General features: G+C 35.7%; 1 protein-coding gene and 1 long non-coding RNA gene across 11 annotated transcripts in view; both read right to left on the bottom strand.

Moving 5' to 3' along the window:
- SLF1 (SMC5-SMC6 complex localization factor 1) overlaps positions 1 to 16604 on the bottom strand; it is a 38075-nt gene that overhangs the window by 4611 nt on the left and 16860 nt on the right. For all 10 annotated transcript variants that reach the window (XR_014186137.1, XM_082074219.1, XM_082074218.1 and 7 more), the window contains 7 exons: positions 16370 to 16536; positions 14855 to 14992; positions 14004 to 14169; positions 6464 to 6611; positions 4118 to 4263; positions 2251 to 2417; positions 1625 to 1758 (listed from right to left, as the gene is read on the bottom strand). Coding sequence is in view for 9 of the 10 variants with exons in the window: in XM_082074219.1 (XP_081930345.1) it covers positions 1625 to 1758; positions 2251 to 2417; positions 4118 to 4263; positions 6464 to 6611; positions 14004 to 14169; positions 14855 to 14992; positions 16370 to 16536 (1066 nt within the window). In the remaining variant the exon portion in view is untranslated. The remainder of the gene's footprint in view (positions 1 to 1624; positions 1759 to 2250; positions 2418 to 4117; positions 4264 to 6463; positions 6612 to 14003; positions 14170 to 14854; positions 14993 to 16369; positions 16537 to 16604) is intronic.
- On the bottom strand, positions 10371 to 11903 carry LOC309450963. Its single transcript, XR_014186138.1, has 2 exons — positions 11770 to 11903; positions 10371 to 11738 (listed from the first exon to the last, which is right to left on the bottom strand). It is a non-coding gene; the product is annotated as an uncharacterized lncRNA (long non-coding RNA).

The raw sequence follows: 16604 nt of genomic DNA on the forward strand, positions 1-16604 counted from the left end.
TTATTCATGAAGCTACGTTAAAATGTATGGTTCTTTTTACACAGCATTTATAGCTTAATTCAAATGAATGCTTCTGGCTAAGCACGAGTGCCTCTACACACTCAAGTATAATTCAGAACTTCAAATCTGTTAACAGATGGTTTGCTGTTTCTCAATAGGCTGCCTGACTTGGCTACAGTAGCGAGGGAGGGGGGAAAGAGAGAAAAATAAATGAAGAGGCCCTAATAATAATAATACTAAAAAAAGAAAATCCTCTGGAAAAATAACCCAGTCCTCAGCACCACGTAAAGCTGAAGTTAAGTGTGAAAAATTGAACAGCAAGCAACTGAGAACTGCTGCTTATATGTGAAGACACCATTAGTTTCTGCATGATAAAAACTTCAGACCTGTTCTAAATGCTGCTCTGCTTCCACTAAATGATTAGGTTTGAACAAGAGCCAGAGGAAAATCTTGATGCCAGGTGAAAGATAATGCAACAAACATCTTAGAAATGAAAAATATCTCCGGCTAAATCTCTCATCCTTTGCAATAAGGTTTACATGGTGTATTTTGTTACGTTAATACCCCCACGATGTAAATCTGTCAGCTCCATACTCACTCTGTCGACAGAAGATACTACTTACAATTTTGGCAGGGGAAGAACAGGAAAAAAACAGGTTGGGTTTTTTGTTTTGTTTTGTTTCCCCCTAGTCCTTCGGTTCACTTTTCTTTGTAGAAGTCAGCATGTAATAATTCACATCAATGTTACTTGCAAAAGCAATAAACAGAAAGGGAACCAATTTTAAAAATGCATGGTCTGGCTCTGTTACTGAAGCTCTCTGAAATCCCAAAAGAGGGTGAGGGATTTTTTGCCCTTCAGTGTTTGTGACACAATTCTGTTTTTAATTGCTTAAACAACCTCAGCTTGCTTTTTGCAGTTTTTTCTAAGCCTTCTCTTGTGTGCCGTGATTAATACAGCTGTGTTTTAAGTGATAAGGTAAATTTCGGGTGATGAAGATGACAAAAAACTAGTTCCAGCAAGTAATTCTGTTCAGGTAAAGGCTCAAGTAAGGTACAATTTATTAAATTCACGTGATAAGTATGAATTGAATGAACTGCTGCAGTGCTGTTTTATTCCATAGGTACTTGGGTTCCAGTATAGCTAAGACAAAAGCCAAATGCCTTTCATAGTCTGGGCTGAATGCCTGGAAGAAAACAGTCCATATGCTTAACACAGCTATGTAACATAGCATACTCCTCAGTCTTTGTTCACAAAATGTCTAGGACTGAAAGAGATGAAGACTGAATTATACTTTCAAATCAGAAGACGTTGATCCTACCAAGCACAGGTTGAGGTGGATTAGCAAAGTAAGGCGGGCAAGACTGGAATGAGCTCACACAAGCTGTACACTGTATTTAATATCTGGGAGGGGGAGGGGGATGAAGAAGGCAGCTTTATTCCACCATACATACAATTCCCCACTTTAAACAGACACTGGAAGAAACAAACATGAACCATAAGACAGTAACTCTTGGGCATAGGCCATCATTTCAGTTCAGCATTCGTCAGGACAAGGTTTTTAAACCTGATGCTGTCGATTCTAACCACATAAAGTTCTTAACATAAATCAGATATATAGAATACCTTTATGATTTCTCTTGTAAAGATGTACCTCTTTAGCCAAAAGGTAGCAGCTGTCTTTGGTGTATGAAGCCTTAACTTCTGCTCTTGCTCTATGCTTCCTTGTCAATGAAGGGCACTTACTGAAGTTTAAGTCACTGAAAAGAGAGCAAAGATGGCATGTCTAAAAGCACTCTTTCATATTTTAAGATAATGTATATGGACTCAATGCTTTTAAATGTGTATATACAGCATACTTAGACCTACCAACTTCAGAGTTACTTCTGGAATACCTTAATTACATAATTTCTATGTCATTTAATTATAACTGTATTTAAAACACTAATAAAATTAAATTACCCACGATTAAACTTTCTTTAAAGATAATTCTATGAATGGTTCAACTTCTCCACGTACTGTTTAAATTTAATATTGGGAAAATACAACTGTCTTCATAAACGCTGAGATGGAGGATGGGGAGAAAGGGGGAACCCCAGCCCAGAAGTGTTACAGGTTTGCAACGGAGCTTTCTGTCAGTTGCAGTAATTTGTAGACAACAAAACAGGTCATATAAAGTTCAAGAAATGTGTCAGGTCAGAAGCTGTCCCCCAAAGCAGAATAAAACTGGTGATGTTATAGGTATTACTTACGGTAGATCAGGCAGCACTTTGACTTCGTTCTGCTTATCGCCATTTAGCATCCGTAATGCCCTTTGAGACTCGGGGCACGGCTGCTGACCTGTTTTCTTCTTCTTTGCTTTGTGTATCGTCAACTCATGCATCCCCACCTCTCGCAAAGCAGATGAATAGGAACAGACCTGTTGCAAAAGTCATATTTTCAACAACTTTGCATACAATAAATTAAAATCCAGCCATTTTCTTTTGTTGGGCTTCAGGCAAAGCACCTCGCTGTATCTAAGTTACTTAAAATATGATCCATAAATTGTTGCATATATAGTTCATTTAAAGTTGTTTTCTGCATTTTTTTTTTAATTGTAATTCACTATTTGTGCTGACCTTGGAGATTGTGTCTCAGTGAGAAAGCTGGGAATTCTAGACCTCTCTCTTTTTCTTGGTAGCTGAGAAAAGTTTCATCAATTTAGCTGGACCTAAGACTGAAGCAACGTTAATTGATTCTCAGGTAATTAAATTTCGAAAAGTCATTTCTGCAGTTTGGGAAAATCACAGGAAGAAATCCAGCGAGGGGACTCATTCACGGATCACATGATGGTGACATCTAGGAAAGGCATTAAAGAAGGCTTTGAGTATCCAGCAGATCACTGTGGATTCTGCAGGTAAATTGCAATGGGCAAGGGACACTTTGCACCCTCACTGTGCACCGAAGATTTAGAAAAACTGTAGAAAACTCATATGAAAGTCTAGCTGATAAGATGTTGTATGAGAAGAGCAAAATTGGACAATAATTGACATTTATTGTACAGAACAAGAAAGCAAGAATAGTAATGCTAATGAAAGCCGCAAAAAAGCATATGAAGTTGTTTCAAGCACTACAAAATGTACATTTAAGTAGTTGCAGTGAGTGATCAGTAGTCATGGCAATATTAAAAATAGCAATTGCTGCTGCCTATGTGTTGGCAACATACGTTAAATATTAGATATATAGTTGGTTTATTTTAAAATTCTGACAGGCTTTTGTTCAAGTGCTGTTTAAACATGATGTATTAATAAACAATGATCTCTGTTCACAACAAACTCCTGTAAAATTCAGGAAAACTTCTGTGTGGAAAATGTATAAAGGTATAAATTTGCTTTTTTTTTACTTTACCTGTGGAACGTTAGGCCATATACAAACAGTTATGGATTCTGTGTTTTGGTTAGTCGTTAGTATTAATATCACTGAAATCAGGCTTTAAGTTAGACCATGTAATTACTGTGTGATCTCCCTGACCTGCCGGCATCCTGCCAGCAATCATGGTTTTGAGCATTTCTTGCACAGCTTTCATTGTATATTTCCTCATCAACTACCACCAGTTGTGATTTGAAGGCAGGAAGAGGTTTGCAAGTAAGAAAAGGTTTTTGAGAGGAGAAATTCACAGGAATAAACTATTGTTCAAAATAATAAAATCTTGTTTGTAACAAATATTTGGACCCAGTATAATAACAGACTGTCACCTCTTCAAAAAACCTGAAGATACTCCAAGAAAATCACGCTATATTTGGCATCTTCCTTAATTACAAATTTAATATCGCAATAAAGTGTTTGCATCAGAGATTATTATAAAAGCTTTCATTGTGATTTTTCATGTTAACTGCATGTAAACATGTAATTCAGATGTTAAAAATTCCCTGGCAAGAATCTCACCATTGTTTTGAAGCCAGATCTTGGGCAAAAAGACATTTAAATGCAGTAGAGTCTATCTACACGTGAAAGACAATGCACGCTATGGGCATGACCTTAGATCATAAAAGAAAGATATTTTCCAAGACCTTCATGAATCCAATTACCTGTGAAATACTTAGGTGTGATAGGTTATTAAGGAGTAGAAGAGTTACTTACTATTTTCTGAAGAGAGAGAGGTTCTGTAGAAATAGTTATATGCCTCTGTAAACACATTTTTTTAAAAACTGCTTCTGCAACGAACATTTGAAGCCAGAGGGATGGTATGGAACAAATGAACATTTTTAAGTCGCATATCGAAAAATCTGGATAAAAGCAAAGGGGGAAAAAAACCTCGAAATGAGAACGTACAAACTTGTACATCTGGAGTTATCTAGAAGATAGCTCTTCAAGACTCTTTTTTTCTGCCGTTGAAGGTTCATAAGCGATTCTCCATGAGAATTACTAAAAATACTTACAATGAAAAAAGATTTTATCCGTCATCTGATAATAAGACCAGCTTCTAAGAGAACGATCACCAGATTTTAAAAGGCAAAGCACCACTTTTTATATGAAACTTCAGAAAAACCACTCTAAATACAATCTTATAAAAGTTCTACTTTAATTTTGAGAATGAAATTACTTATTTGGGAAGTTATGCAAGTGACTACCTTTAAAATCTGTAAGTGACACAATCAAAACAGAATTCAGAGAGTGTGAACAAAGAACATCAACAAAGAACATGAACAAAGAAATGCGGGGTGACCCACAAATTCTATATTAAGAGTGACCTTAAGTAAATTTCAACCCCATTCAGATGTACCAAATAGTTCATTCTCTTTTAAAAAGCAAACAGTGGCAGAAGAATGTATACCTATTTCTATCTCAATATACATCAGGCATATGTCTGGTTTTTGGAAAAGGAGACAGAACGACTGGTTTTTCTTAAGGTGGTATTTGTGTTTGGATTCTAGCAAAATAATTTTGTCAAAATAATTTTGTCAAAGTAGTAACTGAAACAGGTGGAGAGCAAGGTTTGCCATGAGGAAGAAAGTCTTACTGTACTGAGTTTTCTGTCCTGCTGAGCAGCGCTCGCACACTAACTGATCTGCTGAGACATGCCCATACATTAAAACATCTGTAGGCTCAAAACAGATAAACAAGTTTTGGGAGTACGAGGGACAGAATTTAGGAGAAGTCTGTGATAGATTTTTGGGCCTTAAGTGGTGTGGCCTGAACTGAGTGGCAGCAATAAGCAACAGCTCCAAGAATCTTTAATCTTCATAACCAGACTGTGAATGTTGTTCTGGTGAAGGACAGCACAGAAAGCATAATTTTCCATTTGTGTACAGGAGAGTATGAGTGTCTTATATGAATATATATCCAAGATTCTCCCTTTAACGTAACAGCTAGAAAAATTTTGGAAAGGTAGCAGTAGTAGTAGATACTAAAAGCTCCATTGATTGAAACACAATAAAGTTCCAATTGATTTGGCCTTCTAAGGCAGGTTATAATGGTTCTGATGATTTGCATTCTGTAAGACTGGAGTGGAACTGTTTGTTTAGATACTACGATTTTAGTTCAAATTTTTCAGGATAGTTCAGTGTCCAGTTAGGAGAAGGCAGCAAGACTTTACATGAAGACTATGTACACCTATGTCAAGAGAAAATGATGACCAAAACCAGGATGCCCATACAGGTGTAACAGCTGTGTTACAGTTTTCCCTCTATTTCCTAATTGTGGGGGGAAAAAAAGGCTTTGGAGGGAATTAAATTTGAAAATTAAATTAAAAACATTCAGTAGTTTTCTTGAGATTACTTTTTTTGGTGTTTTGAGTTCTTCATCCCCTAGTTGCGAGAAGAACAGACACCTCCACTGACATTCCATGTTAAATGGTAATGGTTCATTTGAGTTGTGACATTTCTTTTTATCTTCTATGTTTAATGAAGAAGAACCAACAGTGATTCATGAGACTAAGTGGAATTTTCCCCCACGCCTCAAATAAATTCCATTAAGTCTAAGGATTTGGAACAGGACACTGAAATGTTTAATTTGAAGACTGTATGGGTCAAAGATTTCAGCATAGCTTTTGGACTTATGGCTGAAGTGTCTTTAGCAAACAAGATCAATTTCGTGGAGGGAAAAATTTCATTTGCGAATTGGCCTGAGCTGTCTTGAATTGCCTCTCCAAATTTATGGCTTATTATGAGATGCTTAAAGCTCTTCTACATTGACAAGAGAGCTACAAAGTTTTGTTTTGTTCTGTTTTTATTTCTTCACACTGCATAGTCTTGCTTTTGCATCAACACCTATTGAGACTGATCTAGAGGGATTTTAATAGGAAATCCTGTTCTATCTGGTCTTTTCCTGGGACAGACAGACAAGCACACAATAAAACAGAGTTCCCTGCATATGTACAAGCAGCATAAGACCACTTGGCTGCAACGTAAGCTAAAACAGAACTTGAATGTAAACCAAGGATTTAAGTTAGGTTAAAAGACTTTGAGAGGAATGTCAAATACTCACCATCACATGAAATGGCAATGTAGTCTGACAAATCATCAGCTATTTGATGAAACATATTTCTGTCCATAAGCAAGCTTGAGATGATCCAATATTCCACTACGGTTCCAAGAATTGCATTTAACAGACCAGCTATTTCACGTCTGAAAACCTACATGAAAAAGAAAAGTACCTATAGATCTGTACCGTATAACAAATTCACACTGATAATGTACCAGTAGTAACACTAGAGAACTTCTTTAGATGAAAACCCACTCTGTTGCCACATCACTTCTTCATTGGCTTTTCTGCTCAAAGGGAAACCGTTGCAGCCAGGTAGCCTTGTGTTTCATTTGACACTTAGAGAGACCTTGTTCTCCCCTCTCTATTAGTATTCTCTTTCCCTAAAGATTTCATCACGAAAGTAAATCTCCTTTTGTGACTAACCCTACATGTCCGTGACAAAAGGGGAAAGGATACAACGTGTTACCTGCACACAAAAAACATCGACAGCCAGGTTGTGGGATCAGGAAACTTTCTTCTGCTACCAAAAAATTCCAAAGAGACTAGCAGATGCAAATTTAGAATTTTATACTTATGGGTATTAGCCTTATATTTTTGTCCCCAAACCTGCACAAAATAGTCATATTTAGATAAAAAAGCAAAACCTATCTTCTTCAGAAGGCATCCAGACAATATACAAAACTTTAACATGCTATTCAGGAAGTACCATGAGACAGACAAACGTTTTTTCATCCGTTTTTTCATTCACTTCATCAGTTTTGGTTGGGTAAAGCACTGCTGCTAGTGTCTGAGTTAGTCTGTGCCAAACAAAGTCAGATCTGTCTACTTAAAACACCTTTCTGTGCCATGGAGAAATATTTTATGTAATGATTCTGAAAGAAGTTATTCCTTTGACCACTTGTACAACCACAGAAAATTCAGCATTTCTATGTCAGTTTTGAAAGTGCAAATTGGAAGAATACATGTACCACCATAGGAACACACGATGTTCATTTGCCCAATGACCCAAGAATCACTGTTACACCAGAGCACCAGGTGATACTGAAAGAGAATGAGTCCTTCAAAACGGACAATTTTGGGTAAGACGGAAATTGAACTGAATACTCATTTGTCAGCTTGAGATTTTAAAGATTTACTCAAAGGAAGCAAAACTTTTCTGCCTTTTGTTGTGCTATCACACCACAGTCAATGGTTTGTCCAATACTCCTTTGAGAACAAGATACATTCAAGGTTGGTTTAAAATAACTTAATAGGATTCTGTCAGGAGCTGGAAAGCACCAAAGACTGAAACAGTTTGAGCTTCATCAATAAATCAAACAGACATACATAAGAGCAACAGAGACTGTGACACAGATTAGATTTATTATAAAAAGATTTCAAAGTAAGTTGTCGAAAACCTACATAAATACTGTCCCTACAGTTAACCAACTTGTCATTCAGGAGAAAAGGAATAAACTCAACTACAAATAAATACTGTGTTGGGAGGCTGTAGAGTCTCCATCACCGAAGGCTTTATGAACCAGCAAGGGAAAATATGTTAGGAACGTGATATCCGAGATCACTTCCATCCTCGCTTCCTCTTACTCTGCTGAGCTCCACCTGCTCTGGTTTGCCTCATAATCCTTCATCGTAGATGAACTGTGGGATCTCATAATAAAAAAAAAACAACTTGAAATCGTTTGTATGACATATCATTTAAAATTTAAATATTTTAAAAACTGCGCTACTCTCTACCTTTTGAAGATTCAGGAGCAGAAACTGAGGAACTGATTTAAAACGTATGAAGTACATTTAAATTTCCCTTAAGTATCCATAGATCTTTTATCATTGGACCTCAAAGCAAAATACTGGGTGAATAACTTAATTCTATCTATAGTTCTTTGCAGGAGATAAATTACACAAATGCAGCAAATAAGCATAACTTTAATGGAGGTAAATGACAGGATCAAGGACATATAAATGTAATCTGGGGTAGATGGAGGTGTAAAGCACAAGTATTCACATTCTTTTCCTGGTTTCTAAATCATAAGCTTGTATTACTTCATCTATGAAGGAATTTTCAAAGGAAAGGGGTGGGGAGTGGAAGCTGACCTTGAGGCAGCAGATTGCAATAACGACTCTTAATATTGCAAGTATTAATAATGTTTTGCAGTCAGATCTTAAATATGGCTGATACAGTAGTTGCGACTACATTTGCTCAGCTGAGTATCTCTGCACACTGACAAAACAAACCAGATACTGCCAACTGGTGTAGGTTTGGTTGGCATTTTGGTAAAACAACGGTAGTACAAACCAAGAGCTTCTCCTTAACATTCTGAAATAAATGGCTCAATGCTACAGATGAGGGGTAAATGCTCCAATTTACTGAAAATATCATCTGTTCTAAAAATATTTAAATATTAACACCTTAAAAATATTTTCATTTTCAACCACAAAACAATACAAACATAGTAATGAAAACACATGCAATATTAAAAAATAAAAAAACAGCATTACCATGGAAAATGGGAATTGCTACTGTGAACAATAAAACATCATTGTGCACATAAAGAGCTTCTGGTATCAAACTCAAGAGCCTAAATCTTCAAATGAAAGGTCTCTTCTACTGCTTTATACAGCTCTACTGCTGATTTAAAGCCCAAGTTTTTCTGAAGTTTAGAAGATATCTTCCTTTACCAAACTAACATAAAGTGAAAAATATCAACAAATTAAAAATAAAAAAAGTTTAAGCAACAATATATTCAGAATGTAAGAATAAAATCTTACAAAACTAAGTGATCTCTGTAAATTAATCAGTGAAGAAATTAATACACAGGAGCCACCTGTTTTTTTGTAGACATATAAAAGCAATATTCAGAACACTGTAAGGAAACTTATATTCCTGGATATGAAATAACAAGTTACCCATATAAATTACACAAATTGTTATTTTATTAACAAATGCAATTTTGGATTATGTAAAACCACATTGAAATGAGAGGGTTTTGTTTACATTGCCATCTAGATAGTGGTGTGACTACCCATTATGGGAACACGAGCCCTCAATTAACAAAAATTGAGAAGACTCAGAAACCACTGATTTTGGTTCTGTTATTAACTACTTAAATCTTTAATCCAACTCCAATCTGATTTAATAGTTTTTTAAAAATTTGCAAACAAGCACGTGAGATTTGGAGGTGTGTTATAAACCTCCTCCCCATAGATAATGTATTTTAAAAATTAAAAATAATGTACTACTACGAAATGTACTATTTCAAATCGTGCTGAAACAATTCTTAATGGAACTGCAGTATTATTCTTCCTTATAAACCCAAGTGTACTGCGTCTGCCTGGGATGGAGTTACTTTTCTTCATAGCAGCCGGTGTTCTGTTTTTGAATTTGTGCCTCAAACAGTGTTGATAACACAACTACTTTAATTTTTTATTTATTTATTTTAATATTTTTTAGCTAATGTTGAGCAGCGCTTGGCTCAGTGCCAATATCTGGGGGTGTGTAAGGAGCTGGGGGGGCCGCAGGTGGCGCAGAATGACCAGAGGGGCACTCCAAACCACATCCATGTTGTGCTCAGCAATAAAATCTGGGGAAAGGAGAAGGAATGGGGAGATGTTTGGGGTTATGAGATTGCATTGACACCTAACGTGACACCATTCTCCAGAAAGGGGCTGGACACCCACCTGCCCGTGGGAAGGACAGAATGGATCCCTTGGTTTGCTTTGCTTGCACACACAGCTTTGCTTCCCTTAGTGAACTCTATCTCAACCCTTGTGTTTTCTAGTTTTTGCCCTTGCCATTGTCTCCCCCATCGCACTGTGGGGCGAGTGAGCGAGTGGCTGCGTGGGACTCACCCGCCACCATGGCCCAACCCACTCACCGCACACAGCAAACTAAGGAAGATCCAATTAAACCTTATTTTTTTTCAAAAAACTCTCTTCCTTGTTCTTACTGTGAGAATCAAAGCTTTCTCACCACGAAAAGCACTGCTGTGGAAAGAGGCTGTTGACTGTGTTGGCATCCAAAGGCCACATCCGTACAACTGATGTTCGGCAGCTTAGCAAACGCAACTCCTACATTGCTGTTCCATTTAATGCTCTGCCAAGCCAACTACAGCACTACAGTGGCAAAAATTTCACAGTGTGCTTTAGTACACATAAGAGTTCTTATAGGAAAGCTTTAAAGTCATAGGAAAATTCATTTTAACTCTATAATCCAAGGTAAAGAAGTTATTTTTGAGTTGTTATTTAGAGTTCTTTTTCATAGGGTGTAAATGTTTTTAGGGTTATGCCTAAAACACACTTCCAAAGAAGCTGTTGGAAGGAACAGATAGACCAGAAAGACATTTAGTTCTACAAATTTACACCACACAAATGTATAGCAGGTAACAATACCTGACAGATGAAAGAAAACAAATCAGAAATATGTAAGATGATGAAACTAAAAAATAGATCAAATGCTTTTTTTTCAGTCCTTCGTTGGGAGTTTTAAAAAATCCCAAACAGCAGTATCATGGATGAAAAGCATTTCTGGTACCATTTGCGACACTGTGAAAACCTATGCAACAGCTCAATGCTACTCCAAGTGTTATAAGCAATACACACATTCCTTTGTAAATTCTAAAACTGAATTAACAGCTTTGATTCAAGGAGCCTTGAATGGGACTTTCTGCACCAAACCTATTTAAATAATAAATAATACATTTTATTTATATTAAAATGATATTCAATACTGATTTGAAGATCCCAAGTGATGGAAAAACTTTATGTTCCTTGGCAGTGCACGTTTAACTACAAGGGTCGTGTATCAGTTTTATTCCACCAAGTTGTCCCAGTAGATTAATACAGTGATGAATAAAGGCATTCAATTTCCTGCCACTAATTTTATTCTTATGCTTTTAAGATAAAGTAAATTCTATCTAACACAACAAAGGAAATGCACTCATATATGTAACTTAGGTCTTTACCACACTTCATCGTTTTTCTTTTTTATAATGTAGGTTATAGCAGGCCTGAAAAATGGAATACCTTTAGAGTATTTAAGACAAGGAAACCAGTAACTCATAATTTCAGCATGGATTTTCTCACTTTGAATGCTGTAGCTATTTCTGGATTGCTCTTTTACATGCACACAAATACACACATATATGTTTACACACACACATATATATAAACATAATTTTGCAACAAATCAGCACTAGAAGAGAGGAAAAATACATGGATATTTTCCTGCTAGCACTGATCTGTTGGAATCTCTCTGAATCACAAAAAGTATAATCTGATTCTAAAAAGCTAACAAAAAAAAATGTGCCCACTTCTACCATTTACAAAAGAATGTTAGACATGCTCAAAAAAAAAAAGAAAAAATCTGGTTTTATTTACAGATATTTTCACCGGAGAATTAAACAGAAGTTTGGTGTATCACAATCGGCATGTTTGTTTCTTCCCATGAGCTAACACGCTTCTGTAAGATGGAAAACATGGTCACTTCTCTGCACGCTACTAGAGAAAACCTAATTCTGTGCCCATGCAGATATTAAGAATATCCATAGTCATTCCTTTCATTTAAGGTTTCTGAATGGCCAAATGTGCTTCTTCCCAATGCGTTGCCTCTTAAGCAAACAGCTTTCAAGAACCAAAACCAGTAACAATGACTCACACCATTAAACTGAAGACAGGAAGAAAAAATTTGCACATGGAAATACTGAGGTTTTATTTATGTATCTCTAAAATAATAAAAAAAAAGAAGGAGAAAACACAGATCTGCCTGCATAGCTGGGGAGGATCTGCTCCTCTGGCTTTGTGAATGACCTTTTCAACTGTGTCGTGGAATTTTAAATGGAGTCTCTGAATATATGGAAAAATCAGCATATCAAGTTTTAGTATAACAAAAGCGAGAGCGCAAAAAGGGATAATGAGAAGTTTTGAATGTAAAAATACGGTATTTTGTTTCAGAGTTTATTTTTGCCAAAAAATGCAAAAGGAAAAAAAAAAAGCCACATATAAATATGAAGTTAAAGAATAGGGCTGTAAGAAATAACATACAACACTGCAGATATTGTGAGGCAACAAGCTGCTTTTTAAGGCTAGAATTCATATCTGCAGGGATATTGTACATTACAATGCATAAGATCAAAGTGGGAAAGCAATAGGCATCTGGGTTTTGTGCTGAAAGTACAATTCTTACATATATGTATATAAAGAAAATAGAATCTAAACAAGAGGTAGGTCTCTGTTTTATGTTGTACTTTATTCTTTCTTTTATTTTTCATATACATACCGCATTCTGTCTGACATAAGTAATTATTCTCCTTCTGCAAAGAACAGGTTATGAAAAAGGTACAGCTTACAGTGCTGGAACTTAAAAAAGGCGGCATAACAGAAAATAAAGAAAACGATGCCTACACTTAAACTGCAGATTCAACACCAGGAAACATATGAAAGCAGTTTCATTTTCCAAAGAAACAGAATGGCCACTGACACCAACTGAATGCAAGCCTGCTTGGTGCTCAGTACCTTTGAAAAGGTAGGTTGTTTAAATACAAATATGGGTACAGAAGTCTAAATTTAGGCACTTTTTAAATATCTTGACCAAGGATAAAAGGCAGCACTCTATCAGAATGTCTCGCTTTGATAGCCCTCAAAAAAGGTAGGAGGTCTGGCTAGGTAAGATGAGTGAAGCTCTCATTATGTTTAATCTTTCTGCTTTCTTAACATAATGAAGAATTACGAGGTATTATATTGAAAGTGCTTTTTTTCTCTGGAATACCTGATTTTCTATTGTTGTTCTGTTATTGTATTGAAAAAGTGAATGAAGTACCTATTTATACCGTGCTTTCACAATAATTTAAAAGGGAACGCAGAGACAGCAGTAAGTTTGTATTTTATGTGAGAATCTAGAAGTCAAAGATGCTTTACAAGGCCTCTACCTTCTGAAAAGAAAGAGGAGGTATAGAGGACACTCAGTATCTTTCAGGTCAATGTCCTGCTGGTCAGCAGGTCACAGAACAGCAATTAAGTTGCCTTCAATTCCATTTTTATGAAAAGGCCTAGGGAAGATACCAAACGAAAATAAAGGAAGAAAACTGGGGCATTTATTAAAATAAAATAATGCGTATCTGTTGAAAACAGCAAAAAACTATTGGTTTTGTTCACTTTCGCCTTCCAACATTTCCTGAATACAATGACTGTAAAATAAGATAATAACTTCTTTCGTTACACCTTATTGTTTGACAGGATGTGTTAAGCTAGTGTCCCTAATGACTACGGTAATACCTGCTGGTAAGGGCATGTGAACATCCGAACGGAGGCAACAAGCTACTCATGACTCGTTTCTTCTCTGCAGATCAATATGAGAATCTTATGGATCAATTCATTTCCTTTAGTAGAGCAAAAACCAGCATGCTTCACAACAAAAGACAGCTATAACAAGCAGCTGTGATACTTACATATAATTCCTCACAAAGGAATGAACAAAGGAACGCCTTAAAAAAAAATATATATATATATGTCGGTCTTCATTATTTTGAAGTATAAAATTCATACTCACATCATTTTTTCTGTTCAGTTCTCGATGGGAAAATATGACCCAATCTGCTAGAATATTTATCTGTTTGGTAAAAAGCACCGAGGTGTCGCTTCCCAGCCAAAAGGTCTTCAGAAGAACTGTCTGTGGCATGACTTGCTGATGCTGTGAATTGGTCCCTTCAACCAAACTGTAAAAAAAAGAAAGTAAAAAACCTAAATCTTTATGCCACTTTGATTACTATAGTTACCAGACAGAAACCTTGTCTTCTGTCAAAACACACAAAGGTTTGGCAATTTTTTAAGTATGGAAAGATCAGACACAATTTCTGGTGAATAATAAGTAAAATAATGATGACTATTAGAGTCACACTGAAGGAATTCTAATATTGTGCTAATGCTACATAGAGTAAAGGCTGCCTTTACAATATAAAGGCAGAACAAAACCAAGACAGTTTTTATACTTCATAAACTGAGATAATTGTCTCCATAGCAAAAGAGAAAAGTTAATTGAATTTAAAAAAAAAAAATCACTATGTTCAAAATGCTGCTAGCTTACCTTAAAGGATACTGAAGCATTGCAAAGCTAAAAAATACAACTTCATGAACAAAATTAAATGCTTACTGAAACTTGTAATATAGTGGAATAATAGGTTGTGAAAAGTTAGAGGCCTTAGAACATGATTAGAAAAAAAACCCAATACAAATTACAATAAACTAAGAACTGGGAAATATAAAAGGAATGCTAAACAACTGCATTTCTGTAGAACAGTATCTTATTAGAGACAGAGAAAAATCACAATACAACCTGCTGTAAATACAGAAATGTGAAATGGTAAAAAAGGTAATGAGAAAGTATTATCCTATAAACCCCACCTTTTCGTCAGAAACTCTACTTCAGCTTTTACCAAATCAAAATAAAACTTCAGTAATGTTTTGTGAACTGTCCTCTGTTCATCTTCTCTCCTTGAGACTGTAACTGCATGACAAATGGTTTTGTAATAAAGGCAAGACCTGAAAAATAAACATAAAAAAATCCATTTTTCTGACAGAAATCACAGTCTGATCTACTGGCAAAACAGTCAGGTTTGACTTTGGCCATTTTGACAGGGAAGCACCTTGCTCCCCAGCAACACTCATCACTTTAAAGCCTAACTTTCTGGTCTTAAAACTATATTTTCCAAGTAAAATTAACATGTTTGTGACTGGGGCTTTGTATTGTAGATTAAGATTTTGTATTACAACCCAAACTAAATAATTTACCCGTATTCATTTTTTCTGTTTCTACTTGAGGTACTGTACAGTTACTGAATTTAATAGAACTTATTAAAAATCCTTTAATTACAAAGCAGTCTTGTAATATTTTGTAGACATCGTAACATCCTACAAACCTTAGTTCAGATAACAGTTCACAAAAACTATTTTACAGGACTAGAGTTTGTGAACAAATCTAAGGATTGTCTAACATGGAGATAATTTTCAAGTAAAGTACAAACACTTTTTTTTTGCTAGAATTGTGAGTATTAGAAAGAACAGGCACAAACAACCCCACCAGGTATACAACTGTTGCGGTATTCACTTTATGACAGTAAGTACTAAGAGATAAAATATCCAAAAGATAAATTCTCTTCCACTCCACGTGACATGTTCCTAACAAAAACTATTAAGTGTCCAGTGACAGTGATTCAAGTACTATACACATGCTTACAATCCTACACATTCATATATCTGTGATCATGGTTGTACCAAAGTATTTAGATGTTAGTTACAGGTAACTTAACAGGTGTAAAAAGACGTAGTTTCTCTTCCAAATGAATGGAAGAATTCATCTCTGTTGATGTAAATTACAAAACAATCACTAACTACGTACAGGATATAGACGTACAGGATATAACCAGGATATAGATGGATATATATACAGGATATAGATGTATGGGATATAAGACTTCTTGAACAAGATATTAAAGTTTATGATTAAAATCAAAATACAACATGAAGCTTCATGCTTGTTAAGATAGGACTGGAATTTACTTTATATGTGTCTGTACCTATATTTTTATATATACACCAGCACTGCAACAGTACATAGATTATTCTAATCTGTAGAAAGCATAGAAAAACAAATCAAATAAATAATTTTTAAAAGAGGGAGGAGGACAAGAAAATGTACATACTTCTTCCTTTCCAAAAAGACCCTCTGCCTGTGAGCTAACACTATTGAAACATAAAGTGAAAGGTCCGAATCTCAGTTACAATTGAAGACCTTCACGTACACTTTACTTGTTCTGGTGAGAACGTGACTTTGACACAATTGAATTCCAAACCCCCTCCCCTGTCCCTGAGTATGAAGATAACACCTATTGCATTAAAAATGTCATTAAATCTTCTTACCTTACAAGCATGTCTATCAAGGACCATGTGCCTGCCTTACAGATAGGACACTGAAGAAGTTCCAAATAATAATTTAACATAGATGGGGACTTCCAAGGAGGATCATGTTGGAGAACGAGGTACAAAATGTCATGAATTTTAGCATAAAATACTGCATCAGGATTTCCCTGTAACAAAATGAGAAAATAATAATGGCTACATGCTGGCCAGAGATCCATAAGCACTAGGAGGTCAC

This window comes from Streptopelia decaocto, assembly GCF_964273445.1.
Source record: "Streptopelia decaocto genome assembly, chromosome: Z".
Classification (NCBI taxonomy): Eukaryota; Metazoa; Chordata; class Aves; order Columbiformes; family Columbidae; genus Streptopelia; species Streptopelia decaocto.